At 44.5% G+C, this 22731-nt stretch overlaps 1 protein-coding gene across 1 annotated transcript in view; it reads right to left on the bottom strand.

Moving 5' to 3' along the window:
• The window catches only part of LAMC2 (laminin subunit gamma 2), a 67760-nt gene that overhangs the window by 6566 nt on the left and 38463 nt on the right, over positions 1-22731 (bottom strand). The window contains exons 7-20 of the mRNA XM_019976491.2: positions 22357-22546; positions 19038-19150; positions 16171-16389; positions 15349-15531; positions 14244-14489; positions 11847-11992; positions 8159-8315; positions 7654-7859; positions 6392-6471; positions 4505-4654; positions 3840-3984; positions 2998-3147; positions 2224-2338; positions 642-841 (exon numbers count right to left, since the gene is read on the bottom strand). Coding sequence (XP_019832050.2) covers positions 642-841; positions 2224-2338; positions 2998-3147; positions 3840-3984; positions 4505-4654; positions 6392-6471; positions 7654-7859; positions 8159-8315; positions 11847-11992; positions 14244-14489; positions 15349-15531; positions 16171-16389; positions 19038-19150; positions 22357-22546 — 2300 coding nt within the window. The remainder of the gene's footprint in view (positions 1-641; positions 842-2223; positions 2339-2997; positions 3148-3839; positions 3985-4504; positions 4655-6391; positions 6472-7653; positions 7860-8158; positions 8316-11846; positions 11993-14243; positions 14490-15348; positions 15532-16170; positions 16390-19037; positions 19151-22356; positions 22547-22731) is intronic.

Below are 22731 nucleotides of genomic sequence, written 5' to 3'. Positions count from 1 at the left end.
ATTCAGAAATAGGGTTGTTGCAGATGTAGTTTATTAAGATAAGGTTATGCTGGAGGAGAGTGGGCCCCGAATCCAACCAGTGTCCTTATAAGAAGAGCTGGAGAGATGCAGGAAGAAGAGCCCCAGGTGATGACAGAGGCAGGGACTGGAGAGAAGTGACTGCCAACCAAGGAACACAAAGGATTGACAGCCACCGCCAGAAGCTAGGAAGAAGCACGGGAGCTTTCTAGCCAGAGTCTCGGAGGGAGCACCGTTCTGCTGACACCTTGATTTCATACTTCTAGCCTCCAGAGCTCTGAGAGAAAAAATTCCTGTTGCTTTAAGCCACCCAATCTGTGCTGCTTTTTGATAGCAGGTCCAGGAAACTAACAGAATATCTAAATAAAAAGCAATCTTGCATGGTTCTTCTCATGGTGTTCTCTAAAAAGGGGGCTGAAAATGGCGGGGGTGGGGCTCCAGCCCTCAGTCAATAACAGGCTCGTGAACCACCCAACCAAAAGGCCAGCCAAGTGGATCTGGGAACACCATGGACCATAACAGGACGCTGAGTCTTACAGGTCAGAATGAGCCCAACGCTCTCGCTCATTCAACATGACCGGTATGTTTGAAGCTGCTCCTGCTGACCTGAGATTTCTCTTTACCTGTTCTATCTTGCCCGCGATCTTCAGGGCCTCCCCGGCTGCAGTCTTTGCCCTCTGGGCGTCGGTAGCAGCACCCCCCAGGGCTGTTTCTGCTCGCCTGGTCTTGTCGCTGGCATCTGCAACCTTCTGGCTGATGTAAGAGAGTCTCTTCATGGCCTCTTCAGCCTCTGCTTTTCTGTCTTCAACCTGCAGATCAAACTCTGAAATGAAGATAAGAAAACATTGCCATGAAGATGAAAATTAACTTACAACTGAAGATGAAAGGGGCTGAGGCCTTTAAGAAAAATCAGAGTGTTAATAGCACCCAAGGGATGAGAGAGTGGAAAGTTGTGGTCATGACTCTTTCTTGTCCAAGAGAAAGTATTGAACTGACGATCAACAATCAGCCTATCCTGGGTCCCCATCTTTGCAAAAGTGAACCTCCAAATGAATCAGAAACAAGTAGACTCTTTGAAGCCCAAAGTTTCAACCCAGAGCCTTAAACCCTAAGCTGCCAATGGCAGCAGTTAGCAGTTGAATAGAAGGGGTAGAGAGGTACTTCTGTGAAGAAGAAAATCCCAAGACTTGAAAACGTCTTTATTGTTGTTCTTTAGTGAAGAAGCCTGAAACTTTAACCAAATCTCTGCAGGGCTTCCCAGGTGGAGCTAGTGGTAAAAAACGCACCTGCCAGCGCAGGAGACAGAAAAGAGTCGGCTTCGATCCCTGGGTCGGAAAGATTCCCCTGGAGGAGGGAACCGCAACCCACTCTAGCATTCTTGCCTGGAGAACCCCATGGACAGAGGAGACTGACCAGCTACAGTCCACAGGATCACAAAGAGTCGGAAACAACTGAAGCGACTTAGCATGCATGCACTGCAAGGCACAAACCCAAATTTCCTGGAATCTAGATGCTATGACAAAGCTTGTTCGATATCATTTATCACAAGGCAGCCTCACTGACTCTATATTGGAACCAACCAGGCCAAAGAAAGAAGGGGAGAGAAAAGAAAACTATCTATATGGCAGTGAGATAGCAAATCTCTGCAGGACCTTTGAAGCAGTTTAGTTGAAATTTCTTCTTTTAGAGATGAGAAAATCAGAGTCTGGAAAGGTTATGTGACTTGCCTACAGTCACACAGCCAGCTCAGCCTAATCACATGATTGAGCACAGATCAGAACTCAAGCCTTTTGACAGTTAGTACAATATGGGCTTCCCTCGTGGCTCAGATGGTAAAGAATCTGCCTGCAATGTGGGAGATGTGGGTTGGATCCCTGGGTTGGGAAAATCCTCTGGAGAAGGGAATAGCTACCCACTCCAGTATTCTTGCCTGGACAATCCCATGGACAGAAGAACCTAGCGGGCTACAGTCCACTGGGTCACAGAGAGTTGGACGCAACTGCGTGATTAACACTTGCAGTTTTCATAATTGTTTCTACTGTATTAAATATTTTTAAACGTTTTTCTTTACAAAGATATTTATTGAGTGTCTATTAATACCTCAACATGCCTGCCACTTACAGAGATTTATGAAGATTCAAAATAAACCAAAGTCACGTTTATACCTTTAAAATACTCAAGTGATCTGAACCCCGAAATACTCACCTCTGAGGTTCTTTAAGATATTCTCAACTTCATAAAAAGTGGCATTGCCCATGCTTAGTGCTTCTTGGGCTCTGCTTTTAGCAAGGTTGGCACGGGAAAGCAGCTGATCTGATTTCTGTAAATGGGCAGGCGGAACAAGATTAGAGTAATTATAACACACACCCAGGCAGAGCCCTCCTGCCAGCATAGCCGCTCTGACACACTGCTCTTCACAACAGAGAACTTGATTCCTGGAGTCTAGGGGGTGCTGCAGCAACCCTCCACAACCTGAGACCACACAGACTTTATAACCCGATGACCCAGTAGGATTCCACATTGAGGACAGACTCGAGCTCTACTCAGGGACAAGAACAGTTTTACAAATCCTAATTTTAAACCCTGGATACTTCCTGAAGTATGGACATACACTTCATAGACATATGTCATATATACCTAGGAAGTATAGACATATGTCTTCATAGACAGCTAGATCAAAATTGGGCCCAGAAGACCTCAGTCCTATTCCTACATTGGAGGGCTGAAGGAAATGGCAACCCACTCCAGCATTCTCGCCTAGAGAATCCTGCGGATGGAAGAGCCTAGTAGGCTACAGTCCATGGGGTTGCAAAGAGTTGGAAATGACTGAGTGACTTCACTTTCAGTGAGTGGAACTGAGGTAATCACATTAAGGTCTCAATAAGCAGCAATACCATGACCTTTCGAGTTTCTGATGGCTCCTCTTACTGGTAGCCTTTCAACACGGGTCTGCTGAAGGAACGAAGAAACAGAGGATACCTGTCTCTCATTCTTCCCATCCTGTAAGAGCTTCTGGGTTTCTTCTTCCCAGTTTCCCAGACTGCTTTGCACACGCTTGAACTCATCCATTCGCTTAGTCACCAGGCTTGAGAGAGAGTCAGCTTTTTGTCTGATCTTCTTCGCTTCTACCTGTGAGTCCCCAAAAATGAATAAGCCTTACTTTCTGCTCGCCAGTTGCCACACCAGTCTTCCCATGACCTGCCATCATTGTCTGAAAACAACAATCCAGGCCCAAAGTCCAACAGAAATGAGGCAATATTCCTCATGCAAGTCAGGCAGCATGCCCCCCAGCTAGCAAACGAATTTTATGTCTGCTCTGCATTTTTTTATTATTATTATGTGTGAAAATCATTGTGAATGCTTTTTGCTGTGGGTAGAAAGCTGAATCTTAATCCAATAAATTTGGAATAGTTAAAGGAATTGATGACAGAAACAATGCAAACTTTTGAGGAAAAAAAAAAAAAAAAAAAAGCCTTCCAAGTGGCTACACATGAAAATATATAGGTTGGACCCAAAGGTAGATATCAAAAGTTCCATGGTAATTTCTCACAGGTTTCAACAGTCCCCCAAACTAGGGAAGAGACAGAAAACTTGTATTCACCAACAGAAATAGGTTCAGAATATGAACCAAGGTGTTATCAGGGACCACGATTGGAGTTTAAGAATAAAGAAAGAGGAGGATAAATGCTCTTCTTAATTTAAAGCAAGAAAGGTAAATATGGGGAAAAAACTGGATGATTGAACAATTCAATGGAATCCCCTGAGAAGAAAGCATTATGGCCCTTCTTCTGTACATCACTGCATAGGTTAGATGCTCTTACCTGGAAGGACTGATCATTGACCCCCTGAAGCTGAGTTGCTGAACTGAGAAGGCGGAGACTATGCTGATATGACGTATCTGCTTCATTGTCAATTTGAGTGGCCTCCCTCGATAGCTGCTGGGCCAGAGACTTGATTTTCTCCAATCTGCAGGGAGTGAAGAGAGCGGACTTTGAGAATTCGCTCTTTTTATTAAAAGCGAAATTTCATTCTGTTAAAACTATGTCGTCAGGATTATCCAAAGAACCAGACGAGCATAAATGTCTGATATGTATCTCTTTCCATAATTTAAACACAGACATTAAAGTTTATATAGGTTGGGTCAGAAAAATTCAACCCAAGTTTTCCAATTCTTAATCACATGAATATATTGTTTATACGCTCCATGCCACCAGATGGGTTTCTTCACCTCCTTTAAACACCACGGATGGTACCATATCTACAAATATACAATCTATAAATCAAAACTGAAACTTGACTTAGAGTAATTGACGTTTTTCTTCCAGTCTTAAAGGCATCTGCTTTCCTCCAAAGTAACACTCTCATTTCTTGTCCTTCTTACTATTGATACTTTTAAAGGAACACAGCACTCCTCAGACCTGGTTTGCATTGTACCCTGGGAGGGAGCAGATTATATTGGCCCGTGTGAGGACCTGCTGAAACGTACTTTCCCCCAAGCTCTTGCACCACGGAGCCACGGAGGCTGCCACTGCTGCCTCCTTCAGCAGCCGCCTTGCGCGCCAAGGTCAGGGCTTGCTTGGAGTAGTCTTCAGTTTCCCTGACCAGTTGCTCCATGTTATTGGCTGACTCGACATGGCTGAAAGGATCAAAAAGAATGAGTTTTTATAGCAAAGGGCTTCCTTTATTATTTTTAAATTTTTTTTTTTGCCATACGACAACACTTTATTTTGTATTAGGGTGTAGCCGATTAACAACATTGTGATAGTTTCAGGTGAACAACAAGGGACTCAGCCATGCATATATATACATGTATCCATCCTCCCCTAAACTTCCCTCCCATCCAGGCTGCCACATGACATTGAACAGAATTGCACGTGCTATACAACAGGTCCTTGTTGGCTACCCATTTAAAATATAGCAGTGTGTACATGTCCATCTTCAAATCTCTAACTACCCCTTCCTCCCAAATAGAGCTACCATATGACCTACAATCCCACTCCTGGGCATATATCTGGAGGAAAACATGACGAGAAAGGATACATGCATCCCAATGTTCACTGCAGCCCCACTTACAGTAGCCAAGCCATGGAAACAACCTATATGCCCATCAACAGGAACAGATAAAGAAGATGCAATACATATATACAATGGAATATCACTCAGCCATTAAACAGAATGAGATAATGCCATTTGCATAAACATGGATGAACCTAGAAATCGTCATACTGAGTGAAGTAAGTCAGACTGAGAAGGTGAAATATCATATGACATCCTTTATATGTGGAATCTAGAAAGAAATGATATGGAAGGATGAAAAGGGCTTCCTTTGGCCTTTTATTTAAATAAGGGGAGAGGAGTAAGAGAACTACTTTGACTCAAAAAAACAAATAGAATTGACCCAGATGAGATGGAGCTCCTCAATTAGAAGTGCTATCAAGAAGCAGAAGGTGTTCTGAGACATAGCCTCACGTCCTAAACTTTTTTGATGATCTACTCCATTTCTAGCATAATCAGAGCAAGTGATGGAGATGGGCAGGAGAAGTCTCAGGGAAATAAATACTGCATTTATAAACTTTTCTGCAGGAGAAATCCTAGGCTTTATTTTATCCAGGATCCAACTCCCTCTCCACTTTTTGCTGCATCTTTAAACTTAGCCCAACATTAAGGGGGACAAAGCCCATCAAGAACAGTTCCCCAGTTGTTTTTGTCCCCTTGGTTCTAGAAACTGATGAAAACAAGTCCAGGAGGCAGCTCACATTATGAGAGCATGAGCCAGCCCCCTCTGCTGACTGAATTCCATTCAGGATTAGCAGAGCCTGCCACCTTGCTGAGCCCTCTGCCAGGAGCAAACCTCTTCAGCATCAATCCTGATTGTAGGATTTGCAATCAGGCAAGGACTAAGGAGCTGCCTGTGATTACCAGGGCCCTGCAGAGCTGGTTTTCAGGAGGGAGTTCTCCCCCTCTGCACTCTTGGCCCCCACAGGCTAGCAAACAACTCGTTGCGACTTGTTCCCAGGCTTGGTGTGGGAGCCTGGAGTCCCTCAAAGCTGCAAAGTACTCTTTTCCAAGGGCTGATTCATTTCACAGGGCCCAAGGAATTACATCTGACATACACTGAAGCCATACCATGAGTCATAGAGAAATCTGGAAAAGAAACACCCCACCCTCAACTCCTGCCAAATGACCCTGCCCAGTGGCCACCGACATACACTGAAAACCAAGCAGTTAAAAAATGGCTTCAGGGCAGGGGAATGGCTGCAAAGGAGTCTGGAGGTAATCAGTATGGAGCTTTGGTCCTGAATACTCAGCAGAGTTGTTCAAGTCTGGCCTCACAGAGGTGTCTGAAGCAGAGGTGCCCTCCAGAAGTACTCACCTGTCTGCCAGTCTTGTGGCCTCCTGAGCTAGACTTTTAAAGCCATTTGGCCCTGTGTAGTGTTCTGAAGGTGGAATGTTCTGTGGGAAAAGGACAAATGGTTAAGGCTTTGCTGGCAGCCATGGAGCCTAAGCAGCTTCTGCAGCTGTCCTGTCTGAACCCCTTGTCATTAGTCACACAGAATTCCCCAACCTGATGCATCAAGAGTCCCTGGTTTACCATGGTCATTACATTAAAAAAAAAAAAAAATGTAGAGACTGAATCAAATAGAAATCCAAGTTCAAAAAAATTCTGTATATATAAATGGATTTTAAAATATATGCATGTTTATATCTTCATATATATTTAAAGTCCAGAACATAGGCCAAGTTTTAATGGTAGTTATTTCGTAGAAATGAGATCATAGGGGACATTTATTTTCTGAATATTCTACAAAAGGAAAATCAATACACAGTATTTTTAAATCCTTCATTTCCCCAGCATTATATCTGATTATCTTCCAACTTTCTGTATCCACCTCCCATCTTACATTATTGTCCCCATTTCCTCCTTTATTCGGAAAGACAAGAGTGTTCATTCAATCTCTTCTTCCTATCACACCACAAGCTACATCATTAGGAAAACCATACTGTAGTTAAAGTTTTTCCCTATTTTCATCACCATGTTTTTATTGGTCTCCTTCCTTCCCTCTTCATTTTGTTCATTCATTCTTTCATACAGCAAACATTTGTCAGAGCCATACTTGGTGTTATGGGCTGAGAAAGTAAAGATGAACAAAACTCAATCCTGCCCTCTCAGAGCTAACAAGCTAGAAGATAGGAAGAAAGAAGGGAGCAGACAATGCTACAGGTAGCAAGAAATGAACTGGTAAAAGAGAAAGGCTGTCACTAAGTCGTGTCCAACTCTTTTGTGACCCCATGGACTGCAACCTGCTGGACTCCTTTGTCCATAGGATTTCCCAGGAAAGAATAAGGGAGTGGGTTTGCCATTTCCTCCTCCAGGGGATCTTCCTGACCCAGGGATCGAACCTACATCTCCTGCTTGGCAGGTGGATTCTTTACTACTGAGCCACCTGGGAAGCCATAAAGCATAAAATGGGAACTGGCAGGAAGTCAAAGAAAGCTGTGACTGCTGCAAGGAAAAGAAGTCCTACTGACTACCAGAGAGACCAGAAAACCCGAGAGACAAAGTGAGCCCATGACATGTGCCGTGGGCCCCCCAGCTCAGCAGGGACTCTCACCCCCTAGCCCAGCACCACCTACAGTGTTCCGCAGGGCAGCCTCGCTCTCCTCCAGGCTCAGGTGCATCTGTGTGATGAGCCTGCGGGTATCCTGAACTCGGTCCTGATGCTGGCTGCCCAGGGTCCGAAGTCTCTCTACGGTCATCTTGAGGTCATCCAGGCGGGTCCGGTAGCTATTCTCTTGGCTCCTGGCCTTGGCCAACTGGAGATTGAGGGATCTAATAGCACCTGAACACCAACAAGGAAAGGGAGGATGAGCACGTTGGGGGGTCAAGTCATCAAAAATAGAGGGCTGAAAAAGTGACTTTGACTGGCTTTCGGCAAAACAGTAAAAGCCCAGTATGTGAATGCATGCTTTTTTATCTCCATCATTTCAAATCTCAGGAGAACATCACAGACAGTCCTGCCACCTCCTCAAGGGCTAGGCAGAGACATCTGCTGAACTGTTACCACCAAAGATTCTATAACCCAGGGGGCTGCTTTCTAAGCCTCTGAATTCTCTCCTGTGTAAAACGGGCCTCCATCACCTTCTGAAATCTGGGCTTCTCTCAGAAGGTCCTGAAGGGCCTGTTCAGCCTGCTGCATCCTGCCGTCCAGTTCTGTGTCAGGCACTGCTCCTCCGCCAGCCTGAGCCTTCGAAAGCAGTGTCTCCAGGCTCTCAAGTTGCTGCATAAACTGATCCATCTGAAACCACGAAAGAAAGAGGATTAGAACAGAGGATGGGGTTCACGGTGGAATATAATATGCCAGGTATCCAGGGGCTAAGGCTTCCCAGGTGGCACTAGTGGTAAAGAACCCACCCCCCAACAGGAGACAAGAGACACCAGTTTGATCCCTGAATCGGGAAGATCCCTTGGAGAAGGGCATGGAAATACTGGTTGCCACTCCAGTGTTCTTGCCTGAAGAATCCCATGGACAGAGCAGCCTGGTGGGCTACAGTCCATAGGGTTACAAAGAGTCAGACACAACTGAAGCGACTGAGCACACACGCATGCATCCAGGGGCTAATGGCTATAAGTCCAGAAACGCTTGGCATGTCATGGTAAAATTCAGACTCTAGACCCTAGACTTTCTGAGTCTGGATCCTGGTCCCACTACTCACTAGCTGTGTGACCTTAGGCAAGTCACTTTCTTTATCCATAGGATGAGGATAATAATATCGCACAGACTTATTATTTGGACTAAATGAGTTAATATTTGTAGAATAGAGCCGGGAATAGAGGAAGTGCTACAGAGGCTGGTTAAATAGATAAATTTAAAAAACAGGCTGAGTTTGTTCTGCATTTGGGTTCTGTTTGGACCCTTCGCTCCCCCGCCCTTCACTCCAGTAAAAATAATAATTCACAACTAACAACAACAACATCAATTTCATTCGTCTCTGGAATTTGAATGAAAAATTTCTAGAGGCCATTTCTGTTTGGACAGCCCTGACACCTTTAGATTCCTCTTTTATGGAATAAAAGATAACAACATATCTTTTATGTTGTTGTTGTTCTGTTGCTAAATCGTGTCCAACCTTCTGCGACCCCATAGACTGCATCATGCCAGGCTTCCCTGTCCTTCACTATATCCCGAAATTTGCTCAAACTCGTGTCCATTGAATTGCTGATGCCACCCAACCATCTCATCCTCTGTCACCCTGTTCTCCACCTGCCCTCTACCTTTCCCAGCATCAGGGTGTTTTCCAGTGAGTCAGCTCTACACATCACATGGCCAAAGTACTGGAGCTTCAGCTTCAGCATCAGTCCTTCTGATGGATATTCAGGGTTGATTTCCTTTAGGATTGACTGGTTTGAACTTTGAGTCCTCAAGGGACTCAAGTCTTCTCAAGCACCACAATTTGAAATCATCAATTCTTCGGCTCTCAATCTTCTTAACGGTCCAACTCTCACATCTGTACATGACTACTGGAAAAACCATAGCTTCGACTACATGGACCTTTGTTGGCAAAGTGATGTCTCTGCTTTTTAAATACGCTGTCTAGGTTTGTCATAGCTTTCTTTCCAAGGAGTAAGCATCTTTTAATTTCATGGCTGCAGTCTCTATCCGCAGTGATTTTGGAGCCCAGGAAAATAAAAATCTGTTATTGTTTCTACTTTTTCTCCTTCTATTTGCCATGAAGTGAAATTTTGTTGTTAGCAATGCTTCCTAAGGCCCACTTGACGTCACATTCTAGGATGTCTGGCTCTAGGTGAGTGACCACACCATCATGGTTATTTAGGTCATTAAGACCTTTTTTTTGTATAGTTCTTAAGTGTATTCTTGCCACCTCTTCTTAATCTCCTCTGCTTCTATTAGGTCCTTACCATCTCTTTTATCGTGCCCATCCTTGCATGAAATACTCCCTTGATGTCTCCAGTTTTCTTGAAGAGATCTCTAGACTTCCCCATTTTATTGTCTTCCTCTGTTTCTTTGCATTGTTCACTTAAGAAGGCTTTCTTATCGCTCCTTGCTGTTCTCTGGAACTCTGCATTTAGTTGGGTATATCTTTCCCTTTCTCCCTTGCCTTTTGATTCTCTTCTTTTCTCAGCTATTTGTAAAGCCTCCTTAAATAACCACTTTGCCGTCTTGCATTTCTTTTTCTTGGGGATGGTTTTAGTCACCGCCTCCTGTACAAGGTTATGAACCTCTGTCCATAGTTCTTTAGACACTCTATCAGATCTAATTCCTTGAATCTATTTGTCACCTCCACTGTATAATCATCAGGGATTTGACTTAGGTCATACCTGAATGGCCTGATGGTTTTCCCTACTTTCTTCAATTTAAGTCTGAATTGGTAATAGGGAGCTCATGATCTGAGCCACAGTCAGCTCCCCAGTCTTGTTTTTGCTGATTGTATACAGCTTCTCCATCTTTAGCTGCAAAGAATACAATCAATTTGATTTTAGTATTGACAATCTGGTGATGTCCACGTGTAGACATCACATCGTCTCTTGTGTTGTTGGAAGAGAGTGTTTATTATGACCAGTGTGTTCTCTTGGCAAAGCTCTGTTAGCATCTGCCCTGCTTCATTCTGTACTCCAAGGCCAAACTTGCCTGTTATCCCAGGTATCTCTTGACTTCCTACTTTTGCATTCCAGTCCCCTGTGATGAAAAGGACATCTTTTTTTGGTGTTAGTTCTAGAAGGTCCTGTAAATCTTCACAGAACCAGTCAACTTCAGCATCAGTGGTCAGGGCATAGACTTGGATTACTGTGATGCTGAATGGTTTGCCTTGGAAACGAACTGAGATCATTCTGCAACTTTTGAAATTGCACTCGAGTACTACATCTCAGACTCTTTTGTTGACTATGAGGGCTACTCCATTTCTTCTAAGGGATTCTTGCACAGACCGTTTTAGATACAATGGTCATCTGAATTAAATTCACCCATTCCCATCCATTTTAGTTCACTGATTCCTAAAATATCAGTGTTCACCCTTGCCATTTCCTGCTTGACCACATCCAATTTACCTTGATTCACGGACCTAACATTCCAGGTTCCTATGCAGTATTGTTCTTTACAGTATTGGGCTTTACTTTCACCACCAGACACATCCACAACTGAGCATTATTTCCACTTTGGCCCAGCCACTTATTTCTTTCTGGACATCCAGTAGCATACTGGACATCTTCCAACATGGGGGGCTCATCTTCTGGTGTCATATCTTTTTGCCTTTTCATACTGTTCATGGGGTTCTCAAGGCAAGAATACTGGAGAGATTCACCATTCCCTCCTTCAGTGGACCATGTTTTGTCAGAATTCTCCACTGTGACCCATCCTGGGTGTCCTTGCACAGCTTGGCTCATAACTTCATTGAGTTATGCAAGCCCCTTTGCCATGACAAGGCAGTGATCCATGACATCTCTTTTATATGTTTAGGTTTCCTTTGTTTGTTTCATAAGGACATTTCTTGGGAAAAATCCATTGAGAAAGTGGCATATTATAATAGAGCACTGAATTCAGATTCAGTGGACATGGGTGGCATTTTCAGTTCCACCTATGTGACTTTTAAAGAATAACACATTTTTCAAAAATGGTAAATATAAGAACCTAACTCTGAAGTATTATTACTACTACATGGAAATTTTTTAACATAACAATTTTTCAAGAGAGAAATAGTAATCCCCACTCCTGTCCTCAGGAGACTAGGAGGAGCCTGGGTTTGTGACAGAACCACCCAGAAGATACTTCAGGATTCTACTTGTGAAGGTGAGGGCTGGCTAGCATGCACACCTGACTCTTCACTTGATTATAGCAAGCTGGACAGTTGGTTAATGCTGCATGGTCACAGTTGAGGCCGTCAAATCCTGGCTTGCAAACACAGCTGCCATCACTTCTACACTCCACGGGCTCCGAGCCCATTGGGTTGCAGTTGCAAGCTAGAGACAAAAGACAAACAGGAAGCTTTCATGTCAAACTAATTCTGGAACCTGGAGGTATAGCAAAGATAAAAGGAAGATCCAGTTACCCAAGCAAAGAACCCTTCTTTGCCCTTGTTGATTCATATTGTGTTGGATTAGTTTCTTGGCTATGTCTCCAAGCACATTCCCAACACAGAGAGGTCTTGGGAATCATCTGGCAGGTCTGTTTGGTGTGTGTGTGTGGGTGAAGAGACACTTCAACAGCCCATCCTTTCTAGTGACACTGATTTACTTCCCCCCATTAAATTGTAAGTCTCTTGGATATTCCACAGATACTCTGGGTTTGCTCACAGGAAGAGTAACATTTCTTCTGGGCCTACAATATGCCAGATGTAGACACCTCCCTGCATATTACAGATGAGAAATATGGGCTCAGAGAGGTTGAGTAATCTGTCCTAGGACATGCAGCAAGAAGATGGCAAGAATGAGAACTTTGGAAGAGCCACTACTGTTGTCCTTCTGCTCTGCTGCCTTTGACGTAGGGAATGCAGTAAAGTAGTACCTTTATTCAATCAAACTGATTCAGTAGCACTGGGTCACATTCTGTTCTAGGAGCTGAGGATATACCAGTGGGTGAGACACTGCTCACATGGAGTGATTCTCTGGGTACTCCAACTTCAGTGATCACAAAACTCTTGGAATAACATCTGAGCATATGTTATTATTTGCTTCCATATTTCTGTGTCTTCCTTGTTAGCATATGAGCTCTTTGCTGAGCTGGGCTGACTTATTCATTATTATAACATCAGTATATAGCTCCACACTGCACACATGGTGAGAGCTTGATAAAAGACAGTTCAGTGAAAAAATTATATTGTCTAAATGCAGTGAGATCTCTGTTAATAGCACTTTATAGATATGGGCTTCCCTGGTGGCTCAGACAGTAAAGAATCTGCCTGCAATGCAGGAGACCTGGGTTCAATTCCTGGGTTGGGAAGATCCCCAGAGAAAAGACAGCAACCCATCCAGTATTCTTGCCTGGAGAATCCCATGGACAGAGGAGGCTGGTGGGCTACAGTATATGGAGTCGCAAAGAATTGAACATGACTAAGCAATTAACAATTTCACTTTTCTTTTCAGATGGAATTATATAGTTTACAGTGTGCTTTCTCATATGCTATTTTATCTTTGCAACTACTTTGAGTAAAATATTAATCGTCCGTATGAGGAAACTGAGACTCAGAGAAATTAATTGGCGAGATCAGAATAATACAAGAGGTACGTTAAAAAACTGGACTTAAGCTCATACTGCTGATGTCATGGGAATGCTTCCTATCATATGACATCACAGCTAACCCACAAGCTGGGGTCAGGGCAGGTGGAATTTGTGCCCCTGGGGAGAAGCCCTAAGTTGCACAGAGGTCCTCAAGCATTTCCAGGGCTGGGCACTCTGGTCTGAATGAGGGGCTCTGGGCGCCCTGCAGACCTCCTGGGGAACCTCCGGTCTGGGTCCCCAGAGCCACTCTGGACCTTAAAACAAGCAAGTTCCTGAGTTCTGGGCACCAGGCTGGTCTGGGACCTTGGTGACTGAGCGGTGAGTCTAAGTGGCAGGCCAGCTCCCTTGAACTGAATTTGCCTCTAGAACAGAACACATACAAAGGCTTGAAAGAAGGGCTGAGCAAGAGGCCCGGTCTGCACATTCGTGCTTTGATCTGATCTGAAGCAGCCCCCAGGAATGCTCCACGAGAGCTACTGCTTTGAAGCCCGACCTCCTTAGGAGACGTGTGGACTGTCACCTTTCTATACATCAATCACACTGACTTCCTGAGAGGGTCTCTCCAACTACTTTACAGCCCACTCCCCTCCCACTTCAGTGTGTCCAGGCTTCATCTCGAGTCATTTATTACCTCCCTCTTACGGGTCTGGCGGCCACTTGCCTGCCTACCAGCCTGGGGACTAGCATAGGAGGCAGCCCCATTTTATCTCCTCTTCCACTTTGGAATGTAAACCTGGCCCTTTTCACTTCTCCCACTCAGCCTTAACCCTTTCGACATCCTCTGGCTCTGACTGCCAGAGCCCTGCTGCAGGGGAAATTGGTCTTAAGACTTCTGATCAGTGAAAGGTCCAGGCAGGTCAGAGAAGCCAAAGTAGCATCACAATATTACCCGTGGTCAGCCTTGCCCATTTGTATGTTCTCACACGTGTACATGCACACACGCACACACACACACACAGAGCCTGGCCAGTCTGCCTCGGGGTGCAGTCCTACCTCGACACTTGTCCGCTGGGTTGGGAGCCAAGGGGTCCCCATAGTAGCCGGCTTTGCACTGGTCGCAGTGGGCACCGGTCGTGTTGTGAAGGCACTTCAGACACCTGCCTGTCAGGCGGTCGCAGTTCCCGGGGGCACTGGGGTCCACATTGTCGCTGCACTGACAAGGCTGACAAGGCCTCACTGGACCATGTTCCCCAAAGGGGTCCCCAAAGTAGCCGTCGGCACAGAGCTCGCAGCGGGCACCTGGAAGGAACCAAGTCAAGCCGCCCACGGGATCATCGATTAGAAGCAAAACCAGAGGCAGAGGCTGAAATTATGCTACTCCCCAGAAGACCTTCCCTAACCTGGGACCCCACAAAAGCAGGCTCAGGAGCAGGAACCCACAGCAAGAGGCTGACTCTTCCACTCCACGGTGGTCACAGATTCTAGAACACAAGCACCACCAGGGGCCTTCCTGCCAGTTAACAAGCTGGCTAGGGAAAAGTCAGATGGAGCACCAAACCACCAAGGCTGCGGCTCAAGACAAGCTCTTCTTTGAGACCAACCAGCAGAGAGGTGTGACACGTATAACGTTACTAAGTTTCCTTCTTTAGCTTGGTTCAATTTTTTTTGTTTGTTTTTGATGAGGACCTTTTTTTAAATCTATATTGAATTTGTTATAATATTATTTATCTTTGGGTTTTTTGGCCATGCGGCATGTGGGATCTTAGACCCCCAACTAGAGATCAAACCTGCACCCACCCCTCAACCCCTCATCCCATCCCCAACCCCCATCTTCACCCCACTGGAATGTGAAATCTTAACAACTGGGCCACTAGGGAAGTCCCTCCTTGGGGTTCATTTTTTTAAAACTTAGTTAAATTCCATATTTCATCTGACAACTTCGCCTCCTAATTACAAACCTCTTAAAACAGCTTTAGATGTCTCCTCCCATAGCTCTACACCCTGCCCTTCTTCAATCCACTTCAGCTCTTGGGCATCGATCTCTCCTTATCTTTAAAATGAGCCCATTGAGAATAACCCTGAGTCATGAGCAGTCCCTGGAGATCCCTTGGATTGGACAGATGCATGGCAGGAGAACAGGGTGGGCAGCTGGCCTCACCAGTGATGCCGTGGGGACAGTTATTGCACACCACCTCCTCTGTCTCGGGCATCACGGAGCAGCTGAACCCATTGCGACAGGGACAGGGCTTGCAGCTGCCTGGGTCATGCGGGTCGTTGTAGAAACCGATGGGGCAGTCCTCACACTCAATGTCAGGGTTCTCATCCCCTGAGTAACAATCTCCTGGGAGGCAGAGGGAGAACGGAGGGGCAGAGAAATGAGCAGGTAAAACTATCCACTTTCTTTAATACAGAGGACGACGCGTGGGAGGCAGGGGTTAGTAATTCAAAGCCTCCCTGTCTGCAGCTTTCCCCAGAGTGCCTGAGCGCTGGCCCTCCCCTCTGCCCTCCTGCCAACTCTAAACATGGCCACGATCCTGAATCTCACCCTCCCTCTCCCAGGCTAAGCAGACACGCACTCCTTTTACCACCATCCATAAGTTAACACCACTCCCCTCTTCCCCACGGCCTGACTACACCACTTGTCGGCATATTCATTCCGGTCCTGACACTGCCTTTGATCTCCCCAAACAATTCTTGCAATGTGACACCAGCTCCCCGACCCAGCACTGAACCGTGACAGCCATTTCCTGTAACCTAGCACCTTTCTCACAATCTTGTGGCATTTCCATCGTGAAAAGGATGGAATGTAATAAAGCGCCGTGTCCATCTTCCCTGGAGTCCAGCCCTGCTCTCCTTAATCCTTTCCCATCTCTGAAATGAGCTCAGGCACGGCCTTTCCTGCACAGCTCTCTCTTCCACGGGAGACCCCGGTCACCTGGCTGCACCCCGAACCGCCTGGTTCCGGTGTCTTTTCACTCACCTGTGTCTGGATCACAGGCCCCTCCCCCTTGGCAGTTACAAGGAATACAGGTGCCGAAAGGTCCCAGTCTGGCTGAATCTCTTTTGTAGCCAGAAGCACATTCGTGGCAGAACTGTCCCTTGTACCCAACAGGACATACACATTGTTCAACCCAGGGTGCTGGAGTTCCCGAGACGGGGCGGGCTGAGATCAAGGTCACGTTGTCGAGGTACCCAGTGCCTGCAAGAGAGAAGACAGGAGGGAGACAAGTGGTTAGGTCCAGGGATCTAAAGTCAGGCCTCACACTGGATTTGTTTCTTAACTCCTTAATAAAAAGAAATACACATTTTAAGGCAAGACAAGGAAAATTTAGACATAAAACTTTCTCTCTGCCCTTTGGCTTCCTTCCTCCCTTCTACTTACATTGTGCATCTGCATTATGTGTTAAGCAGAGCTCCCATGTAGCAGAAATACCTGCTCAACCACAAAGATCAACTTTTCTCCTTCTGGCTCCAGCCATGTAACTCCTTAGACATAACATTCCTTTGTCAATCCTGGAAAGGGGTCACAGTGACCTCCTGCTTACTTGCCTTGTATGTGCAGACATCATTGGTGAACTTTATGTCAATGCCAATATATCATTTCCCTTAAAGACAGCGATTGGTGCAGAACTGACTAGTCAGACAACCTGGAGAAACTGGGTCACGCATAATGGAAGTTCTTACTTTAAATACTTGCTTATGACCTTATTAATGTTACTAGTTATATTATATGCTGCCTATTTTACAAGATTAAAGTTCCCTGCAAATGTAGGCATGCACGCTCAGTCACTCAGTTGTGTCCGACTCTTTGCAACCCCATGGACTGTAGCCTGCCAGGTTCCTCTGACCATGGGATTCTCCAGGCAAGAGTACTGGAGGGGGTTGCCATTTCCTCCTTCAGGGGGTCTTTCCGACCCAGGGACTGAACCCATGTCTCTTACATCTCCTGCACTGACAGGCAGATTCTTTACCACTGAGCCACCTGGGAAACCCACCAAATGTGTGCCTGAGCCTCAGATAAAATTAATGATAATTAGGTGACTAGAAACAATTTGATCAAATACATAGTTTTACAAGATCAGTGATTGTAATAATGTACAGAATGGGAAGAAGCAACAAAAGGGAACTATTCTGAGGACTGTAACAGACTAGTAAGACAGGTGGTCCAGAGGCTTTTGGTTACTGTTAACAGAAACTGGCCCAGTAACAGCACTTTCTGTGGCCTGTCAAAAAAGTCCTCACTTGACTTGGGAATGTGCATTTCTAGCGCTGTGGGACAAAGTGGTCACAAAATACCTCCCAAACCATGACTGAAATTAAGACAGAAGGGAAAGGACTGTAAAATAAAGAACACTGCCCACTATCCTGTTCTACAAGAATCAGGTCTTTAGCCACTGTGGTCGCTGACCTACAGCACATCCTGAAAGGAATTCAAGACAAAGATCAGAATGAAGTACCTTGTGCTCTCCTAAACCTGACAAAACCGGCCCTTAGACAGTCAGATATTTTCAGGAAAAATTCTATTGATCCAGTTTATTGGATCTTCTCATACTTAGAGAAGCACTAAAACCATTAATTAAGATATCTGTCCCCTGGGAACAGCAGTACCCTTCTACCAAGACATGTGCTTAACTGCACACACTCCTTCCAAGGTCACATACATACTGGCTTCCCCTTTACCACTTTGGAACAGTTCTCAGAACTTTCCGAGAGACAGCCTCCAGGCTCTACTTCTTATATTGGCTTGAATAAGACTTTCCATTTCTCTCTTAGATTGACTTTTTTTTTTAACTTTTTATCTTTTATTCGAGTATAGAGTGACTACTGATTAATTTTTTCAGTGATAGCCCAGATGACATTCACTCACTCTGGCGTGCATAATGGTGTAGCACTTCATCATCGCTGAGTGCACTGGTTCTGGTGTCAGAAAAATCAGGATTTGAATTCTGGCTTGATCCTCACTAGCTCTGTGAATTGGACAAGTCACACAATACCTCTGACTGTGTTTCCTCAGCTACAGAAGAGAAATGACAGAGGTATCCACCTCCCATGTTGTCATGAAATTAAATAAGACAATGCATGTATCCTAGTGCGCTTGGCACATAGTAAAGATTCAATAAATTGTGTGTAAACATCTTTTCCACTTCCTGCTTTATTCACTGTATCAGTCACATGGAAATGGTGCATGTTAGCCAGGCATCCTTTTTACATGGATGCTAAAAAAGCTTAAGCAGTCTCATTTAAATAATTCCAACCACGATAAGGAGAACGCAACGTAGTACGTAGTATGTAGAAAGTTCAATAATGGGAATTTACAAAATACACGGTGATGTCCAAACATGGTAGTACCGAGTATAATCCCAAAGGGAAACTACTCAAGAAATAAAGAGAACAGTGTAGATGCCACTTCTGAGCTAAGGGAAAGTGCCCTTTTGCTATAGGTTACCTTCTTCAAGTAATCGGCTTCAATCTAAATTCAGAGACTCTTTAGCAAGGCAGCATCATTTATTCTTCATTGATGTGACCTCTTTCCACGAACTACTCCTTCTTAACTCTTTATTGACCGGGGGATTTTTGCAGAAACTAATGGTTGTGGTTGGTGATTTGTTATATTGAAATACTCTGGTCAATAACGTTTGGGTAACAAAAGATGTATTAATACATCTCTGGTCAGTAATGTGTTAACAACGTCTTGTAGAATGTAAAAATGTAGACCCAATCAGAGATTCTACATCAAAACCATTCATAGTTTGTCTACTTGTTTGGAGACTGTCACCAAGTTAGAGAGCTGAAGTAAGTTAAACGAAAGCCTAACAAGGGAGGAATTCCTTTCTTTTAGTCACTTACTGTATTCTCCGTAGGTAGCTCGGATCCTCAGGGCTGTGAGGTTCCGCAGTAACCTCCGATACTCAAAGTAACTCAGCTTGGGTCTCCAATTACTGCTTGGATGTTCATTTAATCTGCATGATTTAAAACCAAAAGGTGAAAAATCCAACTCTTATCAAATCTTATAATGTGTATACCTGATTCAATTATGCCCGAGAGTGCAGGAACAACTAGGCCCCTTCACACCCTGTAGGCACAAGCCTGGAGCTTTCCCACTCCGTGGGCAATGCAAGCCCCACAGGATGTGATGGAGTGTAGGAAGCTGAACTCCAGGGGTTACGGCATCCAGTGTGGGTCCAAGTCCTCAGAGACCACTTTCTATTCTTGGTCACACGAAACCTAAGAGCAGAAACATCTCTGATTCCAGAAGCTCTGATTTTTAAGAGCTGTCATTCATGTTTGGTTTTGTTGTTTAAATGATTTGTTATCTGAGCATGTTTCACCTCCTCTTCTCACAAGCCAGTGTCCACCTTTCACACTGTCCACATCTAATACTTCTTAGTTTTGGCATCGTGTTGCCTCAGTGTATCACATCACCAGCCCCTGTACCATTTTTTTATTTTAATGTTTTTTGGTTTTTACTGGAATAGCTCTTCCAGGAACAACCCTAACCCTTTTGCCTCATCCACTGATTCATGAAATAAGTATTTACTGTGCACTTGTTTTGAGCTAGAAGCTGTATTAGGACAGAGAATACAAAGACAAGTAGAGTGAGGTGATCAATGTCTACCCAAGGTGGTGGGTAAACGTGTAATTATGATACAATGCAGAGAGTGCTATAACAGATGCGTGAACAGCACGCCGCAGAAATTCACGATGGACTGTAACTTTACCTGGGGTTCTGAGAAGGCAAATACAAAGGGAAAACCTGTAAGCTGAATCTCAAAGAGTAGTTCACCAAGCTGAGACTGTGGGAATGGGTGTTCCAGCATGGAGAGCTAAGTGTGTGCATCAGAATAAGCTGCAGTTGGTTACTGAAGAACACAGTGTGTGTTGTGGGTCTTCTATACATTATTGCCTTTAGTTCTACCCTGGGGTAGGCCCCCAACAACCTTCATCTGAACCACTGTGAATGTGATCCGATGGTTCAGTTAAAGACTCTACCCAAACTGTCCTCCACACAGGATTTGCACCCAGCCTCCACATCTGATCACGTCGCTCCTCTACTTCTAATCTCTCAATAGATTTCCATCATCTTGCAGGCATGGGCCAGATCTCAGCACCTGGACATGACGTCCAAGAACCACCATGCTGGGTCTTTTCCCAGCCCTTTTAACTTTATCTGCCCATCTGCCCTGTACTAGCTGTGTTCCAGCCGTAACTACTGCTCACCAATGCCCTATACTATACCTGTGCATTCCCACATATACTCACATGTGCAGGCTGTCCTGATTTGTCCCTGGCAAAGCCTGGTGCTTATTTCTGTTCTCAGTCCACACAGTTCTCCTAGTGAAGTTTTTCCTGACTTCTTCAGACAGAACTAAGCCACTCCTTCCTTTCCTCCCAAGTCCCCATGAGCATGCACCACCACTGAAGTGACTTTATACTGTATTATGTTTGCACAAATAATAACATGCTCTACAAGACAAGAGCTCTTAGAAGACAAAGACCATGTTTCTTCATCTTGAATTCTTAGCCTCTGATACACTATTAAGCATGTGATAGGCACATCCCCTCCCCTGAACTCTCTGTACCCACCATTCAAAATTCCCGTACTAGAGAGAAATATTTGCAAGTGATGTACTTGATAAGGGATTATTATCCAAAATATACAAATAAGTTACACAACTCAACATCAAAAAAATAAACAGCCCAATTAAAATATGGGCAGAGGACCTAAATAAACAGTTTTCCAAAGAAGGAATACAGATGGGCAACAGGCACATGAAAAGATGCTCAACATCACTAATCATCAAAGAAATGCAAACCAAAACCACGATGAGATATCATCCCACACCTGTCAGAATGGCTATTATCAAAAAGACAACAAATAACAAGTGTTGGCAAGGATGTGGAGAAAAGGGAATGTTTGTGCACTGTTGGTGGGAATGTAAATTGGTTCAGGTGCTATGGAAACCAGTGTGGAGGTTCCTCAAAAAGATTAAAAATAGAACTACTATACGATCCAGCAAGTCCACTTCTGGGTATTCTTCTGAAAGAAACAAGAACACCAATTCAAAGAGAAATACACCTATATGTTCACTACAACATTATTCACAATAGCCAAGATATGGAAAATGTCCATCAATAGCAGATACAGAAGATGTGGAGTGTGTGTGTGTGTGTGTGTGTGATGGAATATTACTCAGCCATAAAAAGAATGAATTCTTGCCATTTGCAGCCACATGGATGGACCTAGAGGGTGTTATGCTAAGTGAAAGAATTTAGACAGAGAAAGACAAATGTCATATGATTTCATTTACATGTAAAATCTAAAAGACAAACATAATGAAACAAAAACAGAGTCATAAGAAGGGAGGGTGTGGGGGGTGAGTGAACGGTGAGAGAGATTAAAAGGTAAAAACTTCCAGTTATAAAATAAATGAACCACAAGGATGAAATGTACAGCCTGGGAAACACAGTCAAGAATCTACTAGCACTGTATAGGGCCAGGTGGTAACTAGAATTGTCGTGATCATTTTGTAATGTATAGAAACATTGAATCACTATGTTATGGACCTGGAACTAACATAGTGTTGTAGGTCAATCATACTTCAAAAAATCTCCCATTTCACAGGATAACATGTAACTTCCTTAGACACACACAGGACCATCCATGACCTCACCTCCGCCTCTTCTCTGACCTCACTTCTCACTGTATTCCTCTCCCCTGTTCCATGTTCCACTCATGCCTAATCACTTAGAATTTCCTAAATGTACAAAACTTCCTCAAACATACTTTTTCTGCCATGGTAACCTTCACTCCTTTTCTTTCCTTAGAAAGCTACTCTTCATTGTCACATCTTCTCAGTAAGCTTTCCTAGATCATCACTCCAATGCGAGTTACTGATGCCTCCTGCATGTATTCAAAACATTGATGTCCACTTTGTCTCTTACAAGCTGCACTGCAATGATCAGTTTATTTTTCTCCCCCATTAGCCTGTCAGGGACTTGTGGGCAGCAGTCATGACCTGTCTCAGCACATAACACCATATTTGGTCCATAAAGGTGCTCAGAAACGCTTGTTGAATAAATGAATGATCACTGAATGAATAAACAAAGGAATCAGACTTCAAACACCGTTTGCTCTATTTGACTTACTTGCAGTCTCTCTCTTTACCTGAATGTGTAAGTCTTGGTGATCCCACAAGGCAGTGTCTTGTCACGCGGCATCAAGGGAGCTGTGATCTGTAGACCAGCACCTTCCAGAATCACGTCATGGGCAGATGGGTGTCTGCCTCCCCTGTCCACACGGTAGTCAAAAGACAGGCTCTGCCCATAGCTCACCTGTTGATTCCCAAGAAATTTGGCTGTGAAACAGATCAAAAAGACTAGGATCAGCTGGGGGACTAGAGAAGAAAAGGAGTGAGCAGGTTTGCATGGATGTTGGCAATTTCTCTTGGAGTTCTGTATTATTCACCCATCACTCCCCACAAACTACTCTTTGAGAAGAGCCAGTTCATGGCACTGGACATGGCCATACTGCTATTGACTA

Source organism: Bos indicus, chromosome 16 (assembly GCF_029378745.1).
Source record: "Bos indicus isolate NIAB-ARS_2022 breed Sahiwal x Tharparkar chromosome 16, NIAB-ARS_B.indTharparkar_mat_pri_1.0, whole genome shotgun sequence".
NCBI classification, from domain to species: domain Eukaryota; kingdom Metazoa; phylum Chordata; class Mammalia; order Artiodactyla; family Bovidae; genus Bos; species Bos indicus.
This window is presented reverse-complemented; position numbering and strand designations above follow the sequence as displayed.